The 22,176-nt window shown below is 44.8% G+C and overlaps 1 protein-coding gene across 7 annotated transcripts in view; it reads left to right on the top strand.

Annotated features, from left to right (window-relative positions):
- IQSEC3 (IQ motif and Sec7 domain ArfGEF 3) overlaps positions 1-22,176 on the top strand; it is a 147,504-nt gene that overhangs the window by 41,368 nt on the left and 83,960 nt on the right. For all 7 annotated transcript variants that reach the window (XM_081209852.1, XM_081209857.1, XM_081209856.1 and 4 more), the window contains exon 2: positions 20,018-20,098. In XM_081209852.1, coding sequence (XP_081065978.1) covers positions 20,018-20,098 — 81 coding nt within the window. The remainder of the gene's footprint in view (positions 1-20,017; positions 20,099-22,176) is intronic.

The following is a 22,176-nucleotide window of genomic DNA, read 5'->3' as shown; positions in this document are numbered from 1 at the left end:
GGCTCTCCCTGGTCTAAGTCAAACACTCTATTGCATGACATGCTGCCAGGAATGTGGGGGGAATTTTTTTTTTTTAAGTATTCTGGTAGTTTAGTTCATTTAATGTGATTCCTCTCTGGAAACATGGGTTTCCATAGCAGTAGTGGGTTGATGTAAAATGGTAATGAAGACGCTCTGGTGAGTCATTTCTAGCTTCATCGCATGGTGTCCACTTTTGACTACTGGATCAACAAGTTATCAGAATAAGAACAATTACATTATTTTAGTGAAGTTGGGATGTCTGATAAAACGCTGTGGCTCAGAACTTATGGATATGGATGGGTTTGAAATGCAGCTGGAAGGTTGAGTCAAATCACTGGGGAACTGAGCACTTATGGGTATGATTGGGTTTAAAATGTGACTGGAATAATGTTTTAATCTCCCGTGGTTCGTTTTAGATGTTTATGCTGTTTTATGATTTTAATGATGGTGTTTGTTCTTCCTTTCCTTGCCTTTCCTCTCCTCTCCTCTGCATTCTTCCAAATGATTTCCCCCCTAAGCTACTACATGCGACTTATTAACGGAGGATAGAAATCCTATATATAAGAACAACTAAATCCTCAGAGACATACAGGCTAGAAACTTCCCTTTAAAAATATATTCTCAGCAAACTGATTTGCCCGCCCACCCGCCATTAAATAACTACCTTCTGTGTTTGCGTCGAACATCAGAAAATGCACAGCTCTGTTTACTGTGAAGGGATCAGTGTATTGGAATGAACTGCACAGACGAGAATGATCCCTTTCCCACTTGTTGGAATCTCAGCAGCGAGCTCTCCCATATGTGGAAAATTAACTTGGCTCAAATTCAAAGCTTGTGAAGTGCTTCACTTAATCCTCCACATGCAGTTGCATTCATGAATAAACAAGAGTGTGTGCTTTGCCACTTAAAGGCAAGATTCAAAAGCTTCAGGCTACAGTCCTGCCCCATCTACGCACAAAGCACAAGGTGTGGAGTGGCTCCCCATGGGCATAACTCTCCCCTCCCCTCTGCTGGTGTCACCAGCTAAGTGGATGGCTGCTGTCCCCGATACGCTGCAGTGCACCAGGCCATTCGCTTCAGAGATGGGTGAGCAGCCTTATGCTCGCCCGGAAAATGATTTGGGCCCTTTGAGCATTCCATTAGTGTGCTCGAAAACCTCCAGCGGTATGTTTTGAGCATTTAAAAAGCAGCTTTCAAAGAGTCTGGTTCTCTTTGCTGTCTGCTTATCCATGCCCAAGTGAAAAAGCTTACTTTGGGGTCCCTGATGGGGCAGCAGATGAGCTAGAGGCAGTTCCCTTGAAGATGGGAGAAGCCAGCTTGGAAGAAGGCCTGTAGAGCAGCTGTTTCACATGCAGAAGGTCACAGATTCAGTCCCCCACATCTCCATGTAGGACTTGGAGATACCACCATCTGAAACCCTAGAGAGCCACTTCCAGCCAGATGGACCAATGGCCTGACTGCTGAGTCATGTTTCTGTGGTCCTGATGATGCCTTCTTCTCCAAACTGTGTGTAAAATGAAGACAGCACCTTTTTGCTGTGGATCACTGGGGTTGTAGTTAAATGCCCATAATTCTCGGTAGAAAAAGAGGCCAGCCGGTGATAGCGCCAGTGCGACAGCAGCATCTTATCTTTAGAGTCAGGGGAAGGAGGAGAAACCCTGCAAGCCGCTCCTGTCTTGGAAGGAGCCCCTGTTGTTTCCCTATAAAGAGTTTGTTGCTGCTTCAGGCTAGGGTACCCAGCAGCAGAGGGGACTGCCTGCAAGCAAAAACAAGCATGCTGTGAGCAGCCAGTGTTTGCCATGAGTCTTCCTGGAAGAATTTGAAGGTGCTTGAACCCTCGCTCCAATTCTCACCATGCTTCCTAATTCCATTCAAGCCTGCTTTTCATCCAGCAGCCCTCTTTGGCCCAGACTCCTGCTGCAAAGAGCCTGGGCAACAGGACTTGTGGGATCAGCAAGTGCAGGACTGTAGCATCAGTTTATAGTCTTCACAGCTTGGAGCCCATCAAACCCAACATAACCTACCAGCTGTGTAGGGCAGCCACTTAGAAGTCAAACTCAGGTAACTTACCACTGCTCAGCGAAAGTGGAAGTGTTTAATATACCTGTAGGCATGAATGTATATCCACAGTGGTATTATGCTCATGCTCTGCTTGTTTTGCCAGTACCCCCTTTTGTACATGAGTATCTCTGCATGGGTTCTCTAGTCTAATGAAATCCTTTCTTTTTAGAAATATCCGACCCAGCTTTTATAAATTTATAGTGCAGCTCTGAATTACTAAAAGAGGCCATGACATTCCCCAATTAAACAGAGGTGGGTGAATAATATACCCAAAGCGCTGAGTAATTTATTGGAGAAATACTGCAGAATTCATTACAGACTGCCCATAGTAACATCAATGGGATGCTTCATCCAGCTCTGTAGTTGGGCTATTAATAAAGCATAAAATTACTTCTATTAATTATTCCAGAAATATCAAGCCAGTTCCACTGAAGGAGAAAACTAAGTTTCCTTGTGCTGATGTTGGGGAGAGATAGCGGTTAATTTTGTAATATGAGGCATTGGGGCTTTCTAATTCCTTCCCTAAAGCCTAGGCATTTGGTGTGAAAAGAAAGCCACTCTGGACATGCCCAGACACTCTTAAGCTCCGGGAGCTCAGTTTTGGTGTGGTACTTGCATCACTGAAACACCTTTTGTCTAGGAGAAGACTTGGAGATGCAGAAGGCTCTAAGTTCTGACTTTGGCACCTTCCATTAATCAGACCTCTGGTGGCATGACTTGAGAAGACCTTCACCCAAGACCCTGGAGATCAGGGATGTGGAGCCTCAGTCCTGGGTGACAAATGTGGCCCTCTAAGCCTCCCTGTCTGGCCCTTGAAAGTCTTTCCAGGCTACATCCCTTACCAGCCCTTCTTCTTCCTGGGCAGTCTCAGTCTTGAGGGGAAACCCTTAATCAATTTGAAAGGGAAACCCCATTGGAAACTACCCTTTTCTATGGCAATGTAGAAGTCATTTCTTTCTGCAACCTACGCATTGTTTAAAAAAAGACTCAGGTGATTAAATCTGATGGCATTAAGGTCTGACCAATTATCAAAATAGGCTTCTGTTGCATCAGTGTTTTTAAAGTACTGCCAAGCAGTTTTATAAGAACATCTCTGAGATGTTTATCTGGACCTGCATAATGAGGTTGCCGTCTCAGCTCGAACCTGTGAGTCTTTTAGAGCTTCTTCTGCCTGCAAGTCTAATTAAGAAAAAAACAACCCTCCCCAGATTTCAGTGGAGCTGCTTTTTCCTACTCCATCGGGGATTAAAAATAAATTAACTGAATATCAGTAAGCATGTCCACTTGCACATCACCAAAACAGAAATACATCACTCCAAAGAGGGCAAAAGTGGGCATAGATTTTGCAATATTTGCATAGTCTAATTTGTATGCAAAGATGCAAATGTAGAAATCATTTCTATAATTTAAATAGGAGTACATTTCCTCTAGTGGGGGAAACTGTGACCTGTCTACTTGCTCATTTTGCTGTCCAGGTTCTAGCTGTTGATGGGCTACATTAAGATTCTCGTCTGCTCTCTCTTCTGATGGTTTAAATCATCTTTAAACAAGATTTGGACTGCACAGTCCTTCAAATAGAAACTCTTTCAGACTGCACTTTTATATCCCTTCAAATAGACGGCTGTCTCTGTAATGTAGGAAACATGGCTGGTTGTTTAATTCCCCAGTGCTGTTGCTGTTCTAAGAGATAGGTGCAAACCCACCCTAAAGAGCAAAAACCCAGGATGGATGGAAAACCTTAACATTCCCAGGCAGCTTGCACCTCCCTGATAAGGCAAAAGCTAGAAGCCTGGTTGACCAGGGTAGATAGAAATTCATTCACCCACCACTACCTTGAAGAAGGAGTGTTTAATCTCCATGGCACATTAAGCATAATTAAGCAAGCTCCATTTCATCTGCAGTGAGACAAAACAGTGCCACTAATGAAAACCTGTCACAGCCTGTTACAGACCTTCCCCCCTAGATACATGGTGCAACTGGGATGTGACCAAAAGTTACCTTTTTCTTTTTGGGAGCGTAAAAATACTTAGTGTCAACTGGGCATTCTCATGTGCTTGTGTGTTGGGATGTGTTTGTTCAACAAGCAATCTTTTGACCTCATCCATTTCATTCGACATTTCATTGGTGTGCAATCCTTTTTCTTTGGCTGGCTGCTTGAGCTTTTCCCAGCCCGTTATGCCTTTGACTAGTATTATTACAATTCTACCCCACTTTTTCTCCCGCCAAGGAGCTCAAGCTGGTGTACGTGGTTCGCCACTCCTCACAGAATCCCCACACAACAACCCTCTGAAGTAGGATTGGGCAGTGACTGGCCCAAGGGACTTCATGGCAAGTTGAAACCTGGTCTCTCAAGTCCTTCTCCAACATGCCGCTAGCAGCAGGCCTTCACACATCTTGCCTATAGTGTTTTGACCACCTCACAAAGCAAAACAGGGGAAACAGGTTGGCACTTGAGGAATCCTACAAGGCCCAGTTCCCGCAGTCCCACTATTTTATTTCCTCTTCCAGCCAACTCTGCTTCTGCTTTGCCCTCAGGAGAAAGGAAGTTGAAATGTAGCAGAACGGAGTGATTCATGACTCTGCTGCCACTGCCCTGCAATTTCCTATGCGGGGATGGCACCTCCCCATTGACTTCCTAGTGACCTCCAGATTGGCACTTGATCATAAATTCCCATGCTGCCCTGCTGCCATGCTATCTTGCAGTTGTGGAAATGCCAGCTGCCAATCAAAGGCAACTTCTCCTCTCACTCCCATTATGTCTCGAGAATGACTCCATCAAGCCCAGCAGAGGTCCAAAGTGGCACACAAATGAGATGGCAATCAGGGCCCTTGGAATAGTTGAAATTGTGCCTTTTCCATCTTAAGACGCAGGGGATTTGCATGTTTATGGAGTCCCAGATTATCTCTGAAAAGAGCTCTGATTTATATTGCTTTGCCTTTCACCTTGCAAGGCTCCCATTGCAGAGGCTGAAATTTGATTATGGTAATCTTTAGAATATCTTTGGATTGTCTGTCTGTCCTCTTCCTTTCACCACTTCCCTCGGCTGCCGTCGCTTTTACCTCTCTCGCTGTTTTGGATTTTTGTTTTGTTTTGTTAAAGGAATTAAAAAGTTACCCAGAAAAGTGGGTGATGAGCATGGAAGAAACAGGAGAAATAAATGAAGCAAATTAAAATGAGAAACCATTACAGACAAATGTGTGTAAATGAATGGAGGCACATTTTCTATGTCTCATCCAAGGATGTTCTTATTCAAGACTGAGTAATTTAATCTTTAAAATTCCACTGGGACCTCACAATCCCAAGAGTAAGGAAAGGGCTACCAATTTCACAGATAAAATCTTAGAGCTTTCATGAGGGTTCATCATGCATGTTAGAAGGGCAAAAAGGAAGTGGTGTTTTATTTTGCTGCTTATTTTTCATTTTTAAACTCCACTAACACAGCACATGGGCACAAAGAGTGAGACTTTAAAAAAATAAAATCTCTTTGGGATGAATCCATATTCAAAGGTATCAGTATGACAAACTATAATTAAGACCAGAAGAACTGGAGAGGATTTAGAGAACGTTCATCAGCATAATTAAAAACGAGCATTTCGCTGTTACTAATTTCCTTTGTAATTAAAGCTTTTGCTTGTTTGAGCAGAAGAACATACATTGGTGAGCATGCAGTCTGCTAAGATCTGCTCCCAAAAGGTCTGCTGCTTTGTTCTGTGGGGCCTGGGAAGGAGAAGAGACTGTAACTAGACTGTAACTAGACTGTAACCCTTTGTGAATCAACCTGAGTTCAGTTCCAGGTGTATTCATCCCATCTCTGTACATCAGGGAAGCAGGTAATTAAGTCTTGGGAATGGCTTAGAGTGGCTGGATGCAGAAGATGGCAATCCTTTCTGCACTTTTAATATTTATTTATTTCACAAAGGTAAGACACACTTGATGGTAAAAAAACCCTCAAAACAGTTTACAACAAAGCGGTCTCTGCATACTGGCACACACCTCCATTTCTGGCTAAGCAAGCAAGAGGCATAAACACATTCTAGCCATATAAAAGCACTCAGAGGTTGGTGAGGGAGTGAGGACTAGGGAGAGTCCTACCTCACCACAGTCCAGACTGGGGCCTCCTACAGCTTCTATTTGCAGATGAAACATACAAGATGAAACCAGAGGTTTGATGAAATGTGGAGTTTGCCATTTATTTCATGGCATCCAACCAGTTTGTGAGTATTATGTGACCCTGACTACTGGTCATGCTGGATAGGAATGATGGGAGTTGTAGCCCAACCACATCTAGGGACCCAAGATTGAGAAAGGCTGGGGTAGACAGTCTTGGGTAGCAAGACTGAGACTTCCTCCTAGGGCCCAGGAGAGCTGATACGAGCCAGGGTAGACTAAATTGCTGGATAATCCAGTAGTGTGACTTGGTATAAGACAGAATATGAAAACTGTAGAAAACCCTTTTGGATAACACATGAATTTTGATGCCCATTTTAATATGAAAGGAAGGACAAGAATTAAAGGGCCAATTCCTTTCCAGCTTTGCAGAAATGGAACAATTCCAAAGTTTGCGATTAAGTTAATAAATCTTTCTATGTGACCTGGGTTGGTATGTGTGCGTGACTCAGCATTTTAGAAGTTTGATGTAATATTTTTCCTGCAGAAAGATTACAAGGTATTGGCAGGATAATTTGCACCTTGCAAAATGTCCTGCGTCTAGATTTTTCTTGATATGTGAATCACTCCAAAAGCAGGTGTTGTAATTGAATTTTGTTAGGGGTTGCCAGTTGACCAGAATACACAACCTGCTGTTCTCTCACTCCTTTAACAACAGCTTAATACAAAGAAATCAACTGGCAGCACTTCCTCCAGATTGCTTGATTCACAACCTTAAAAAACAACCAGCAGCTCAGTTTTACATTTGAGCCCAGTGAGGGTCTAAAAGCAGGACTTCCGGGTTGGTGCCTCCGGTAATGGCGGAATTCCTTTGATCGGGAGGAATTTGCTCTGTGGGAATTTGGGTCTGGCCGCCACGGCGAAGGCGGAGACCCACAAAAAATCACAGGCGGGAGAAGCCTGTGAACGTGGGATTCGGCGGGCACCCTTTGCGCCTCCCCTACTCGCGGGGAAACCCGGTTTCGGGGGTCCGGAGCAACATGGGGTGAGCGGCGCGGTGCTTCGAATCGTCTGCATCTTCCATGGAGTGAAGCCGCATAGCTGTTGCCGGAGAGCACTGACTTTTTCCTGTGGACAATTTGACTTCAAAGTAATTACCCGTGAGTAGAGCTGAAGCGGGAGAATTGGATTTTTAAACATTCAATTTGGTATCGAAACGGGGAGGTTCAATACAGGAAGTCCGCCTTCCCCTTTTGTAAATAGACTGAAGCAATGAGGCTGCAAGCTGAAGTCTTGGAAAGCCTTTTGTAAAAGACTAAATTTCCATCGGTAAAGAACATTAAACCCCCCCCCTTGGAGGCAGGAGAGGGGGGGAGTTGTGGACTGAGTATGCCTGCAGGAGAGAGTGAAGAGAGCTAAAATACCGCCGCTCTGACCCTGGAAACGGGCTGCTAGCAGGACTGACTTTTTTGGAATGTTCATTGACAGCGTTTAGAACGTTCATTGACAGTTAGCTAAATAAGAGAAATACATTGTTTCTACGGTCTCCGCCTGCTTTTAAAAAGGAGTAAAAGTAACTGAAAACTGAAACTAACTTTGGATTGTTTGAACTGTATTTAAAAGAGGACATTATTGACTAATATAAATAGAAACTGTTTCCCCCTAGTGGAAGCCTTTGAAACTGGTTGCTTTATAAGGGCTAGGGCTAGGGGAATTTCCAGCTGCAAGATAAAAAACTGTGAGACTCTGGGACTGACCTTGAATCTTTTAAGTGCTATGGTAAATGGAAAGGAAAAAAAACAGACCAGTCAACTGCTGAAAAAACATTAAGGTCTGGGAGGAATTAGCAGCAACCCAGGAGAGGTTCAACATCAGGCCCCCCTGCTTCTTCTGCTGCCGCCTCTGTACCAGTACACTCAAAACCAAGAGGAATGTCAACAGAAGAGGCCTTAGTGGTTGCATTACATACGATAAATGATTCACAGGAACAGCTTCACAAGAAAATAGACGTGATAAATGCGAAAGTGGATGTTGCAATTACTAAAATCGACTTAAATACAGAAAGTATAAACAATACCAATACAGAAACCACCCAGAAATTGATACAGGAATCTACTTTGATACGGCAAACTGCGGAGGAAGCCAGGGAGAAAGCTGTTGCTGCTGAATGTAAAGTAACACAACTGGAGAGAGAGAGAGAGTACCAGCCCTAAAGAGGCAACTTGATGAACATAAGTTGACGCTTGCTATGATTGAAGTTAAAGAAAAACAGACGAATTCTAGGAGATGATTTATAACGAAATGAAAAAGGTATTTAAATATACCCTCCTGAAGAAACCAGAGGCCTTTCTGGTTGGCATGGTCGGCCAATTGGTGTTAAAGAAGGATAGAACTTTTTTTACATATGCAACAACAGCAGCAAGAATACTCATCGTGAAGTACAGTGGTGCCCCGCAAGACGAATGCCTCGCAAGACAAAAAACTCGCTAGACGAAAGGTTTTTTCATTCGCGATTTGCCTCGCAAGACGAATTCCCCTATGGGCTTGCTTCGCAAGACGAAAACGTCTTGCGACTTTGTTAAACCGTTTAAACCGTGCTTCGCAAGAAGAAAAATTCATAAGACGGCAAAAATTGCGGAACGAATTAATTTCGTCTTGCGGGGCACCACTGTATTGGAAGACACAAGGTTTACCTACCCGGGAAGAATGGCAGATGAAGTTGATGGACTATATGGAACTGGCGGAAATGACTGGCAGAAATCCGAGACCAGGGAGAAGAGTTGGTGGAAGAAGACTGGGAAAAGTTTAAAGACTATTTACAGAAATACTGTAAAATTAATGAATGTTAGAAGAATGTTGGAATGAAGTTATATGGCTTTAGTAGAAATGTTATAAGGAATTAAGTATAAATAGATTAATAGAATATTAAAGGAAAAATAAGGTTAGAATGTGTTAAGATAATTATAGGATAGAAAACAAAGGAAGATGGAAAGGAATTGCTGAAACAATTAATAGAAGTGGAATACAAAAAGGGAGCTGTGAGGAGGTCGTTGAAATAAGTGAATGAAAGATAAGATATTGAAGTTGTTTGATGTGTTTTAAATTGTTTTTGTTTTGTTTTGTTAATGTGTTAGTGTTATGTAGTGTTTGTGTATTGTATTGTATTGTATTGTATTGTATTGTATTGTATTGTTCTTTTTGTGTGTGTAGTGTTTAAATTGTTGGAAAAGTAATAAATATTATTTTTAAAAAAATAAAAATAAAAGCAGAACATACTGCTATAGCCATGCTATTATTGAACAGGCTGATGCATGGATGGGAGAGCACGTGTAGCTCCACCTAAGCTGCCTTGTGCTTTTCAGTGAAAGATGGGATTTGAGTGGGTAGGTGGGTGCAAAAATAGGCCAGGGCTCCCTCACCTTCAATAGTTGTGTAGGTAAGGGAATTTCAGCAGGTGCCATTTGCATGCAACACCTGCTGGAATTCTTTTTCTTGCACAACTGTTAAAAAAATCTAAATCTTTTCTAAATCTGGCCACCCTAGATGCAGAAGAAGCATAATACCCAGGTTGGGGGGACCTTGTAGACTTACAGAATCTGTAGTTATGTGGGGGCGTGCCAGTGCAAGTAGATAAATAGGTACTGCTGTGGCGGGAAGGTAGACGGCATTTCCGTGCGCTCTGGCTTCCGTCACGGTGTTCTGTTGCACCAGAAGTGGTTTAGTGATGCTGGCCACATGCCCTGGAGAGCTGTCTGTGGACAAACGCCAGCTCCCTCGGCCTGAAAGCGAGATGAGCACCACAAGTCCATAGTCGCCTTTGACTGGACTTAACCATCCAGGGGTCCTTTACTTTTACCTTTACTGCCCAATACCATGGCATCCCCCATGCTACTTAACATCCATATGAAACGCCTAGGTGCTGTCATCAGGAGATTCAAGTGAAGTATCCCCAATATGCAAACAACACACACATATATTTCTTTGTTCCGTGGGAAACAGGAGAGATGGCTGAGGTGCTAGACAGGTGTTTGGGCTGGATGTGGCTAACAAATCAAAACTCAGTCCTGAAAATATAGAGGTAGTATGTGTTCCCGGTTCTTGAGCCCAGGAGGTGAGAAGGTGGCTTGTCCTGGATTGGGGTTGCACTTCCCTTGAAGGAGCAGGTTCTTAGCTTGGATGTACTCTTGGATCCAACGTTGTCCCTTGAGGCCCAGGTGGTCTCAATGGCTAGCCGTATCTGTTTCCAGCTATGGCTGCTTCATGAGCTATAACCCCCTTTGGATGCTACTGTCCAGACTGGATTATTGCAGTTTGTTCTACTTAGGGCTGCCCTTGAAGATGACTCAGAAACTTTGACTGGTCCAAAATGTGGTGGCCAGATAAGAACTCATATAACCCCTGTTCCAAAACAGCTGCATAGCTTGCCAGTTCATTTCCAGTCCCAAATCAAGGTGCTCATGGCAGTGTTTAAAACCCTTAGGCTTCATATAGCTGAGAGACTGCCGTCTTCCCTGCAGACCATCTCAGGTGTTAAGATCTACAGAGGGGGGCTCTTTGGTAGCTGCACCATCCTCAGTAGTTTGGTGTGTGTGCCCCCCCCAGGAGATGGCATTATTTGTGGTGGCTCCTGTGTTGTGTAACTCCCTCTCCACATATTTGCATCTGGCACCTACATTATACAGCTTGTAGTGAATACTGAAGCTGTAACTCTTTATCCAGGCTTTTGACACCTAAGATGTGTGTTTTTAGGACCCACCCCATTCCTCTGACTGTAATATATTCCAACTGTTGTTAATGCTGAATTTTAAATTGTTGCAACCCATCCAGGGACCTGCTGGTGAATGGCGGGTAATAAATTTAACAGCAACAATAAAATGAAATATTAATAGCCATACATGTGCAAATTTATATTTTCATCAATTTACATGCTGGTGCCCTACATTCATAAGTTTTGCCTGTGAGAGAAACCTACAGCAGTCCAACCCCCACCCGCCCGCAATCTTACTCTCTTTATAGTGAGTGCTCTCACAGCAGCTTTGTGAAATAGGTCACACTATTTCATTTTCATTTGATGGATTGGGGTCTGAGACTAAGACTTGCCCAGGGCCTCACAATGAATCTGCGCAGGCTTGTGTTTACAGCAGGGCTGGGGAAACTGTGGCCCTCTCCATCTGCTGCTGGACTCCCACTTCCCATCCTCCCTGACCAATAGGGAGCTGGCGGTCCCAACCACATCTGGCGGGCAACGCAGGTGCATCTCCAGCCCCAATTTACAGCCTGCTTGCAAACACCTGCATATATTTGGGAAGGCACCTGCAATGCTTCCCTATGACTTCAAATTATTGATGCATGTTAACTGAGTAACACAGCTGTCTTGTTACCCACTAGACCAGGGCAGTCCACCCTCCCAGAACAAGTGGGACGCAAGAGCACTTTGACACAGAACCTGTGGGGCCCACACAGCCTTGTCACACAGTTGGGGCGGTGTGTGTGAGGCTAAAATTTGACACCCCCTCCAACCCCTGCACTGCCTTCCCAGAGCCAGGTAAATGAGGCACTGGGCTTTGGGAAGAAGGTCAAGGCTCTGGCAGGGTCCTAGAGCCCTCCCACATCCTTCCCAAAACTGGGAAAGCACTAACTAGGTTTTGGGAAGGAAGCAGCAGGACGCTAGGACCCTGTCAGAGCTGTCATGGCTCCTTCCCAAAGCACAGCTGTGTCAAATGTTGTTGAGGGCCATCAAAAAAGGCCTCGGGCTACATGCGGTTCCTGGGACCACCTTGCACCAGACATTATTGAAGGTGCCATCATACTTGCAGCTTTAGGGTGGACTTTCAGAGTTTTCAAAGCACATCATATCACAGAGCAGGAAGGGACCTCAAAGGGGCATCAGGCCCAAAATGCTGCTGATGCAGGAAATCCACAGTTGCAGCATCCCTTCTAGGTGGTCATGCAGCCTCTGCTTAAAAACCTCCAATGAAGGGGAGTCCACCACCTTCCAAGGCAGTCTGTTCCCCTCTTGGAACAGCTTATACTACCAGGCAATCCTTTGTAATGTTTAGTAAAACAACAACAACAACCCCTTATTGTCATTTGGACCTTTTAGTTCAGATCCTTCTATCTGGAACAACAGCAAATAAATCTGCTTCATCGTGTATGTAACAGGGTTCCACCCTTTCCCTTGCCACACCTGCTTCCCATAGTGGAGGCATCCCGGGGAGGGCTCCTACTGATGACCTCAGTGTGCAGGCAGGCTCATGTTGGATACGGTACACTGCTCCCAAGCCATTCAGGCCTTTAAAGGAAGCACTGACACTTTCAATTGTGCTGGAAAGTGACAGGAAGCCAGTGTGGTATAAGCACCAGAGAGAGCTGCCCGTGTACTGGAGAGAGATGATCCAAGTCAGCAGCCTAGCAGTTGTGTTTTGAACAGTCTCCAAAGGCAGCCTCACATACAGCGTGTCACAGCAGTCTAATATGAAGGCTGGGAGAGCACAGATGCTGGTGACTAGGCTGTCTCTGCCAAGAGGAGGAGGTCACAGTTGGCACCTGCCTCAACTGGTTGGAGTGGTTTGAGCTTCTAGTAGCAAACCTGGATTTCAGAGCAGTCCTGACTGTAAACCTCGGTCTGTGGTGTGGATGCTCTGGGACTCATCCCAAGCCTATTTGGGCATCCTCATTATTCATTGGGACACAGTATCTCTGCACAGCTGTTCTGCTGGGACTGCTCCCAAGAAACCGATTTAGTGTTAATGATAGTGAATGGGAAATAGCTGTTGCTTAACCAAGAAGGCGTTCACATGAGTTGTACTTGTGCCAGGTGGCTTAATGGTGATTAAAGCAGGTGCTAAAATAGGTGCTGGGTTCCAAACTTTGATCTCTTCATATGCAACATGCCAAGAGAAAAGGCTTTCCTGAGTGATGCTTCAATCCAGCAAACTGTTCTCTTGGTTACGGAGAGAGTTTTCACCAATTTCCATTTAAAGCGAAACATGAAGGATCCACACAAAACATCTGAAGGAATTCTGGAGAAAGTGAAACGAATTCCTGTGGGATTCTGAATTCTTTTTGCCTGTGTGCTTCTCGCTCCCAAGGAATTGCTGCTGATCTGGGCCACTGACATTGGGCAGCCTTCCATTACCGCCTCCTGCTCCCTAGGGCTGTCACATCTTCCTTTCTGCCGCCACCACCTCCCTCATTTTCCTCCTTTGCTGCCTCTCCTTTGGCTTCCTCCCTGCACTGCTCACTTGCTCCGCATTCTTCCTCTCTCCCACCCTCCTGGCTGCAGCAGAGGAGTGGGTGCTCGGAGCTTTCAGGCTGCGGAACGGCTCCTTCCTCGAAGCGAGGCATTGTGGGCAGGGGGATCCAGAGAGCGCCTGTGCTACTGCTGCTTTGCAGCACTTTGAAAATCCAAGCAAAGGAATTCAACTTGTATTTTAAAGTGCCCGAGAGTATTTTGGTAGCTCAGGCACTCTCTGGGTGGCACCTGCCACAGCGCCTCACTCTGAGGAAGGACCCGTTCCTGAGAGCAAAGGCAGGGACATCTGCACCACTACTGCAAGGGGCCAGGCAAGCAGAAGCGAGGAGAGGCAGCAGCAGCAACAGTCTTGACTGGACAGTTCTCCAGCTGGTAGATTTGCAGCAGTGGCTGGGTGACTGACTGGTCCTGTTGGTGGCGAATGAGGAGTGCACAGTTGGCCACCCTCTCCATCTGCTGCCTGACCACGTAGTTCCTGATGGGCTAGCCCTGCTACTGATGCTTGCCTGCATAGCTCAGAGGCCGGGCAGACATGCTTTGCATGCGGAATGTTGTCAATTCAATTCCTGGCATCTCCAGTTAAAAGGACGAGGTTGCAGATGCTGTGAAAGATCTTTGCTTGAGAACTTGAAAAGACATTGCCGGCCAAAGCAGGACGTTCTAGCTGACACAGACAAATAGCTTGACCTGGTAGAAATCAAGCTTCTTATATGCCTGTAACTTATAAAAAGTGACAAGTTTGAGATTCCTGTCGTACGTGAAGCATTCAGACAACCCCACGCAGAATAGAATGCTTCTTTTTAAAATAAAAGCCCCCACACTGTTTATAATACACTACAGCTAATTACTTTTAATCAAATTTACATCCAGTTTCCTTTCCAATAAAAGTTTCCTGTTACTGCCTGCTGTCTTTTACACCAACACAGCTTGTTATTTTTGACACAATTGTGCTTTTCTTAGCTGCTTATCTGCTAATAGAAATAGCCCCACTCTCTTTATGTTTTCCCCACCACCTCTGGAACACCCTGACCAGTTACGGGTGTCAGATTTTAAGAAGTTCATTGATCAACTGCAAGATGTCCAGGGGAAGGTGAAGAGCCTGGGAACCAAGTCCTTTGATGAATAGTTAACAGACCTGGGTATACTTAGCTTAGAGAAGAGGAGATTGCAGGGAGACCTCACAGCAATCTTCAGATATTTAAACGGCTGCCGTTTATCAGAGATGTTGCTCTTGTATCTTGCATGATAGAGAGTGATGGCTGGTGCCCTTTAGGACTGGTAGGGAGGAAGGCAAGCAGGTGGAACCAGAAGAAAGACAGAGCCTACTAACTGTAGTTTTGTCCCATTTCCCTTCTTCCTGGACTGGATGCAAATCAGAAGGCAAGCAGGTGATGGGCTGGCTTTGAGCAGAGTGAGGTTGGTTGGGCAGTCCTCCATTTGGCCTAATGGACCAACCTCCACTGACTGCAGATCTGCATTGAACTGGGAGTTGAACTAGTTGGCCTTCAAGGTTGTTAACAAGTCTCTGGTTCTGCTTTCCAGTCTTTGGGGTAAATCACCCTTGGCTGCCACAGTAATAGAAGTGATGTTTTCTTTTATAAGTTGTCAAACAAAGCAGGGTCAAAGCTGGACCTTAAAACCTATTATTTCATTCATTGATTTTGCAATAGTTTTCCAGTATTGTTTTGCTTCGGGGCAGAATCCAACATAAATGAACGAGTGTGCCAGCACACGAATGACATTTCCAACACAAGATGGAGAGCCTCTATATGGAAGGAACATGGTGCATTTCATGTGTGAACATGTACACATCTATGCCATTGCAATCTGCGTCTGGTGGTGTGTGAGTGTGTATGTCATAATAATGTGTGATTTAGTTTGCATGCCTTGTTTATCAGAAAGTCTGGTCCCTGTGCAATGGCCCTTTTCAGCTAGGCTGGGGCCAAAGAAGACTTGCTGTGAATGCAAAATGTGCCATCTCCTTCCTGAAGCCCTGGAAAGCTGCTACCAGTTTGTGGGCAACACATCACAAAATGCGATGATAATGATGATAAAATAATCACCCCATTAAAGCCACATTACACCCCCTTAAAACTGAACCCAAGCAGTTAGAACATTAGCAGGCAGTTGAAAAAAGCAGTAGAAATGTATAAAAACCAGATTGAAATAAAAACACGTAGACACTACTGAGCTAGATGCAAGGCAGCTTCATACAATCAATTTGTTCTGTGAATCAAAGACAAATATTAAAAATTATTTGGAAAACTAATGCATGTAGCATTTTAGGGTAAGAAGGGGTGCTGACGGATTGGACTCTGGAGCCTAATTGCAGCTGTCAGGCGTTTGGTGTAGGGAGAGGAATAGCTCTCAATGTTCCCTTGAGGTTCTGCTCCACCCTCCTCCCAGCAAATGGAAAAAAAAACATGGAGAAGTGGGAAATTATAATCTTGCCTCCCCTCTTCCCACCTGCTAAATCTGTGCTCCCATTTCTCAGACTTTTTATAGTTCCATCTTTAGCCATCTGTCTGTGCGAATCTGCAGGGCAGTTTGTGTCAGGAATTATACAGAGCCTTCTTGTGCGGCTCATTCAGGGTTTAATATTTATATCATTTTTTTAATCATTTCCAAAGCCAAGAAAAGGAAGATTATATAAATTGCCTTCCTACTCTTCGTCTTTGTGCTGTTGAGGATCTCTTCGCGGTTAACTGCGGTTCTCTTGGTAAGCCTTCGTGGTTGCATGGGAAACCCTGCACATTCAGTCTTGCAGGATACTTATATCTCCACCCTCGCCATTGTGCCTCAGAGGAAAGCCACATGGTCTACCAAGGTTACTCTCCCCCCTGGAATGGTTGCAAACCCTTGGAGATCAGCAGCCTTGAGGCAATGGAATGACCTGCCTCCCAGAGTCACAAATGCAAGAATCCAAGATTCTGTGATTCTTCAGCCATCTCTGCAGGTGCTTAAAGCAATCCGACTCAGTTAGCAAAATAATGATTATGTTGGCTTCTGGCGAAGGAAAGGATACAGTCACCCTCCACTTGTGTGCTTTTAATCCTCTTTCCAAGTGTTCACTTTCCCATTATTTCATCTGCCTTAGTGGCATCAGTCCCAGGGAAAGTGCAGAACCAGAGGGGATTGACAAAGCAGCTGAGAACCCTACACACGGAGACTTCTGGCTACCCCTCACAGTGCTGGCGGAGTGGTTGGGGGGTTACATAATGCTGGTGTCCAAAAGTAAGCAACAGATTCACAGGATCGTGTTGCAAAATCTGAGCACATCGTTGTGGCATGAGTCACTCCTGGGAGGTCAGGAGAGGCTGTGCTGCTTTCTTTCCAAGTGCACGGGCCCAGCTTGTTGGCAGGTACAGACCATTCAGGTGACTGAGCTCTTAAAACTGAGCCATAATAATATGGGGAGAGCTGGTTAACACAGGGGAGTGGTGGCAAATGGCAAAACCTGCTCTCCCTTGCAGTTGTGGGGCGAGCATGGTGGGAGAGAGTGAGTCAATGACAGTTGCTGAAGGAAAATTACAGTTTAGATATGAGCCAGCCAAGCAGAACTTGCAAAATTGCTTACAAGGGGCTGCTTTTATATCTCCAATAAACAAGAGGGATTAACAGTTAGATCCAGCCTAGCATGCAGAGATCCATCTTCTGTTGTGCAGACTGCTGGAGCAGCTAAAGGCATCCCAAGGTACAGGACCACACAGCCTGATGGATGCAGCTCTGGGGTGTTGGGTTTTTTTAATAAGGTTTAGCAGAGAATTCTGGGGCCAAAGCATGGGATTGTGCAGAGCCAGACAGGATACAACACCGTCTGCCAACCTGATGTCCTCTGAATGTTTTGGACTACAGTTCCCAACTGCCCCAGACAGCACAATCTGCATAAATAAGGGAGTTGTCATCCAAAACATCTGGAGAATACCAGGTTGGTAAAGGCTGGACTGTGCCTGGAATTTGCGCCAAAGCTTCTTCTATGGCATTGTATGACACGGCCATATCTTTTCTAGGATTGCTCTTTGGACTACGCAGAGTCATAAAACGAATAACTTTCATCAAAAGTAGCACTGCTAACAAAGAAGTATGTGAGCTTTTGAGCTGAACAAAATTCATCCTTATGCTGGGAATGTTAAAAAATACCTAAAATGGGGTTGGGAAAATTGTGTGACAGCAAAAAGTTAAGACTAGCCTGCAGCTTATTTCAGACTTCATATTGAAATGGAAGAAACATCTGACCCTTGTTTAGGTTAACTTTGTGTCCTGTGCAAAAACACAGTCCTCATCAGGGCTTGTTGCTAAGCCCCACCATGCCTGGCACCTCACTTTCATCCTGTGAAGGCAGGCAAAGGGTCAAAGCAAGGAGCCTCCCGTCTGTGTGTGATTTAAAACCCTGCATAGTTACGCAAGACAGCTGTCATGTCTACTTCCGTAGCTTGTGGTAGAGAGCATGGAACTGGAGATGTCCAGAGAATTTGAACAGGTCATAACTGAACACTCCTGCTTGAATTCTTGTAAGTGGAATCAAGGCACTAATTGCTTGCAGACTCTACAAGATCCGCCTAACTTCACCCAACCTCTGTTATTGGCTCTTGCCCCCAAAAATCTAGCTTCTGGCAAAGGTGAGGTAGTGGGAGAAGTGGACACTCCTAGTCCTCAGCAGAACAGCTTTTACCGCCTGGGACTAGGACTACAAATCCCATAATCCTTGGCAGGAAACTTCACATCCCTTCCCCAGTGCCTTCTCTCAGGTTCCAGACCATCTGAGGTACAGCATGTGGCCACTTGAGAAAGGGTCTTCTCAGTGGTGGCACCTTGGTTTAGGACTGTTCTCCCCAGGTGGACTTGCCTCTGATGCCTTTCTGAATCCAGGCAAAGTCCTTTTTTATTTTATCAAACTTTGAATGTTTTTAACTTTGTTGATCTCTTTTATTTGGGTGCTGCTGTTATAGACTGACTCTTTTTAGCTTATAAGTGACTTTATGGTGTTTTTAATATTTTATTTTAAGCCATTCTTATGAAGTATTTGAAAGGTGGGGCATAAGTCTGCATAATATATAAGCTGAAAGGGATCTTGAACTGTAATAATACTCGCTGTTGGAAATTTAATCTTGTTAATGCAGGAGCATTTTTGTTGCAGATTTGTTTTTGGAGAGCCCCAAATTATTGCTGCCTATTGGTTAGAAGTATTAATAAAATTGTGGAAGAGATGATGGGCTGTGGCGTTCCAGCAGATTGTTTCATCGGCTCAACTGCATTGGTCATTTGATGATTCTGACTGTGAGGTTTTGTGAGATTCATTAACATGGCAATTGCTAGCAACTGGAAGGATAAAGTGCCCTCATCTTTAATGAGCTGGTGCTTCAGAATGTGGTTTCTATAACAAAGTTTACCAATATTGTTCAGCAGAAGGAAGGAAGACAGCAGAATTGATTATGTAAAAATAATGGTTTTGTTTTGGAATAACAAATACGAGAGCAATGTAAATCCATGTAGTTCACTTTCTTTTTTATAATCATTTTTAGAGTGATATTAAAAATAACATACACATACCTTTGTGTGTGTACCAGCCTTCCCCAACTGCTGTTGTCCAGGCATGCTTGGATAGCTCCCATTTTCCATGATCCTTGGCTATGCTGGCTGGAGCTGATGGGTGTTGTAATCCAAAATGTTTGGAGGCTAATAAGTTGGGGAAGACAGGCCTATTTCATGGACAGCAGACTTGTCCATCTTCAGCCCAGTATGAGGAAGGAACTGGATTAATTTATTTAATGTGTTGCTTCCAACTACATGGATTTTATGTGTGAGTTTTGAACAAGATGCTCAGCAAGACACACGGTACAGTCCTGCCCATGACTTTTCCAATTCAGATATTTATATTGGGGGGTGGTGGTTTGGGTGTTTTGCCATGCATCTCCCCCACCTCTCCTATAATATGAAGGTAGAAGAAGAAGAAGAAGAGTTTGGATTTGATATCCCGCCTTTCACTCCCCTTCAGGAGTCTCAAAGCGGCTAACATTCTCCTTTCCCTTCCTCCCCCACAACAAACACTCTGTGAGGTGAGTGGGGCTGAGAGACTTCAAAGAAGTGTGACTGGCCCAAGGTCACCCAGCAGCTGCATGTGGAGGAGCGGAGACGCGAACCCGGTTCCCCAGATTACGAGACTACCGCTCTTAACCACTACACCACGCTGGCTCTCAGAACATCAAGGTAGAACATCAAGGAGCCTTCTGCCTAAGCATTCTCCTTGATTTTCTGGAAGGATCTTAACAAAGAGGAGAATCCAAGCATGAAATGCCACATGCACACATCCTGTGTATATCTGAGATGGTGTGGTCCTGTGACGACTGTTCCGTGTGCTCTGCGGACTGTCTGGATTGGCTTTCAGGGTTATGCTGCTGATCACTTGACACAGTGCAGGAGTTTCATTTTTTAATAATCCAAGTTTTCCTTGGACCGACACCAGCAGTGGGAATCAGTGGCCAGGAGTGGATGTGGACCAGAGGACATGACCCCCTTAGCTTGCCATTGAGTGAGCCGAACTCTTACCAGCCCCTGTTTGTCTTCTGTTACAGGAATGAGACTGTTTTACACCAGTTCTGCTGCCCTGCAGCTGACGCTGAGCAGAAGTCTTCATCGGCAGACTCTTCTCCAAGGTGGGAAACTTTGTCGATTCATACCCTGCTTGCTCCTGTGTTCCTCCTCCAGCCTTCCCTTCCCTGCTTTCACCTGCACACAAAACATGCAGGCTTCATTTCATTCACAACCAAAACACTGGGATTAGCTGCACCGAGAAGTGGCTGGCAGGGGGTCCTCTTTCTTTTGCACAAGCATGAAATTGGATAAACTTTCCTTTCCCAGCCCCGGTTGTGTAGTTCTCTTACGTTGGAGGAGCCTTCCCCAACCTGGTGGCCTCCAGATGTTTTGGACTACAACTCCCATCATCCTTAAGCATTGGCCATGGTGTTGAGAGTTGTTGGGAGTTTCTGCAGGTTGGGGGAGGCTCAAGGCAGAAGGGACAGAATAGAAGGAACGACAATAGAGAGAAGTGTTATTCAGTGTTGAGGCAACACGCTCCAAAAGGCCCCCACCTTCCTTAACAAATACGTGAAGCATGCACCCTATTTGACATTGGTGGTGTTCATACTCCTTGCTGCTGCCCAGTGCCATTTCCTTAATATTCCTTACACATGCAAAGTCAAATCAGAGTGAGAGCAGGAAGCATAATTTGCTGTTGAATGCCTCGCTCCGGATGGGCTTCATGACAATGCAAATGAAGAACAGAAGCATCACCACTTCCAAAACAACCTGAACAGGGGTGGTGGCAGTTGGGAGTGGGGAAGCCTGGGGTTTTCTGAAACCTTTATACAGTACATACATACACATGCTCTCTCTCTCTCTCTCTCTCTCTCTCTCTCACACACACACACACACACACACACACAGCCCTGCCCTTGAGCCAAAAAAGTTTTCCAAAGAGCTTTCAGCTAAGGATGCTTCTAGTAGCAGTTGGTGGGTAGGGTGGGAGCAAATTAGGAGGCCTGCAGGTCCAGAGGTGGCTGCAAAATAAATGGTGGTAGTTCACTGGATGTGGGGAGAAGGTGCTAGAAACAAGGCAAGAAAGCTTAAGACCAGTCCTCTCCACGTTTGCTTCCTGCGACCAAGCTTCCTGTCTTCATTGGTTCCTCTGTTTAAACATGCAGATGAAATGCTTGTCATATATATATATATATATATATATATATATATATATATATATATATGATAATCTTATTTAATTATTTATTTACAAAACAGTCACATTAATTCACTTGCTATGGTGCATTCACCTTCTATTTGCATTCCTAGTTGGCTCACTTAACTGAACTGGGACTTAGCCAGGTTTGGAAACAAAATAATGATTCCTGATGTGGATTATTATCAATGCCCATTTAAATTTTAGAATACTGCGAAAAAGCTCCAGATGTTCATCTGAACAGACTTGAACAGTGAGAACCACTGTTATTCCAACTGCACTGCATTTTTAAAGAATTGGACTGTGAATCTGTCCCCGCTCCTGCCAACTAGCTCTGTATCGGTAGTATTACCTATTAGTCAAGCATTTGATTATCTTGAGCTCAGTCCCCCAGCCCTCTCTGTTTGGCGCTCAGGATTCTCCCCTGGCCACATTCTTCCTCCAGCTACATCCTCTCTCCAGGTCACTCCCCTTCCTGGCCCTGATTTGCCCCCCCCCTTGTTTTGCAGGAAATTGTGCAAAACACCTTCCACACTACAGAAATATTGCAGAACTCGCTAGATTTTTTTCTGATAGATGTGGGGGAAAATGGGTTGATGGCCCAAATGTTCTGGAATAGCGATGAAACAATAATGATACCATGTGGAAGCATGAAAAAAAAAATCTCCCCCGAAAGAGCAGTTGTAGTATTCAATGTGTTATGTCTTGAAAGCACCAGAGGTTAGGTAATTCAAATAAGTTGAATCACCACTTACTCCGGCTCCATCGCAATCCCACCAGTGGCGTTTGAAACTACAAGCTAGTGCAACACACAGGTTCTTGGTTAGGCAGAAAGAAGCAGTTAAAACTAATATTCTCAAGCCAATATTCTCAAGACACTGGGTTTATCTTATTTGCTGCACTGATGCAGTTGCCCTCCCATTTGCAGATCTCTCCAGGGATGGAATGAATATTCAGGGAGGGAGGGGTGGAGCTCTTGAGAAAGCACTGACAACAAGT

This window comes from Podarcis bocagei, assembly GCF_964188305.1.
Source record: "Podarcis bocagei genome assembly, chromosome: 10".
NCBI lineage: Eukaryota > Metazoa > Chordata > Lepidosauria > Squamata > Lacertidae > Podarcis > Podarcis bocagei.
The sequence above is the reverse complement of the archived record's forward strand: the minus strand, read 5'-3'. Positions and strand labels throughout refer to the sequence as shown.